Genomic DNA, 915 nt, shown 5'->3' with positions numbered 1-915 from the left:
ACCTCAAGACTACCTAGAGTCTCGTTATTTGGAAATACAACAAATTCAGGATAATACAAATGAATAAATCATTTAATGGGCAATCTTTGCCTGAGTGGTAGCAATGAAGTTGCTGACCACACGAATGGAGTACTCGTTGTACTTGGCGAGTTGTCTCTTAGTAGAGGTAATCTGATCACCCTCCAACCTGTTAACCAAGGTCACACATACGCAAGCAGCGGGGATCTTGGCACGCTGGCAGAAGCCCATGAGGGCGACACTCTCCATCTCGATGTTGCGGACACCAGCATCATGTAGGCGATGGAGGAAGTTAATCTTATCCTCCTCAGTATACCAAGGGGTAAGAGCACCATCAGTTCGTCCCTGACCCTCGAAGAAATCATCAGCAGCCATGGTCTTACCCTTCACAACAGGAATATCCTCAGGGGCGCTGGCGATGATATCATCGACAAACTGCATATCGAGAACATCGGTAGGGATCTCGAAGACCTTACCGAGCTGCACAGTCCTCCAACAGGGCTTGATCTCATCATTGATGGCCTGAGTGGTGCATACAACGGTTCCGGGAGCAACACCACAGCCACCAGAAGTACCAAGACGGATCCACCTGACGGTATCGATGATACCAACATGATTACAGAGCTTGGCAACTTCGTTCATGAGGATATGAAGAGAGGGACCACCCATACCGTGAGATACGGAGATCACAGACCCACACTTGAACATGCTGTAACGCTCTGTCTTACCAAGACGCATAACAGTAGGCTTTGGGAGACCCTGCTCCACAAAGGCGTTGGCCATGACCTCAGCGAAGGTCTCAGCACGGGCAGGAGAGCCCATCATGACGAAGTACTTGACATCACCGAAAAGGGCCTGGAGGTCCATATCAGTATCGAGGCCTAGATGATAGTAATG

General features: G+C 49.5%; 1 protein-coding gene across 1 annotated transcript; it reads right to left on the bottom strand.

Annotated features, from left to right (window-relative positions):
* Window positions 1–72: 72 nt before the first annotated feature.
* Window positions 73–885, bottom strand: Pmar_PMAR024914 (Uridine phosphorylase, putative; the record flags this gene model as incomplete). Its single annotated transcript, XM_002766214.1, has 1 exon — window positions 73–885. One exon carries the CDS (start codon window positions 883–885, stop codon window positions 73–75), a length of 813 nt encoding a protein of 270 aa, XP_002766260.1.
* Between the last annotated feature and the right edge of the window lie 30 nt (window positions 886–915).

The sequence above is a fragment of the Perkinsus marinus genome (genome assembly GCF_000006405.1).
Source record: "Perkinsus marinus ATCC 50983 genomic scaffold scf_1104296973356, whole genome shotgun sequence".
Classification (NCBI taxonomy): Eukaryota; Perkinsozoa; order Perkinsida; family Perkinsidae; genus Perkinsus; species Perkinsus marinus.
Note: the sequence above shows the minus strand (reverse complement) of the source record. Positions and strands in the feature narration are given on the sequence as shown.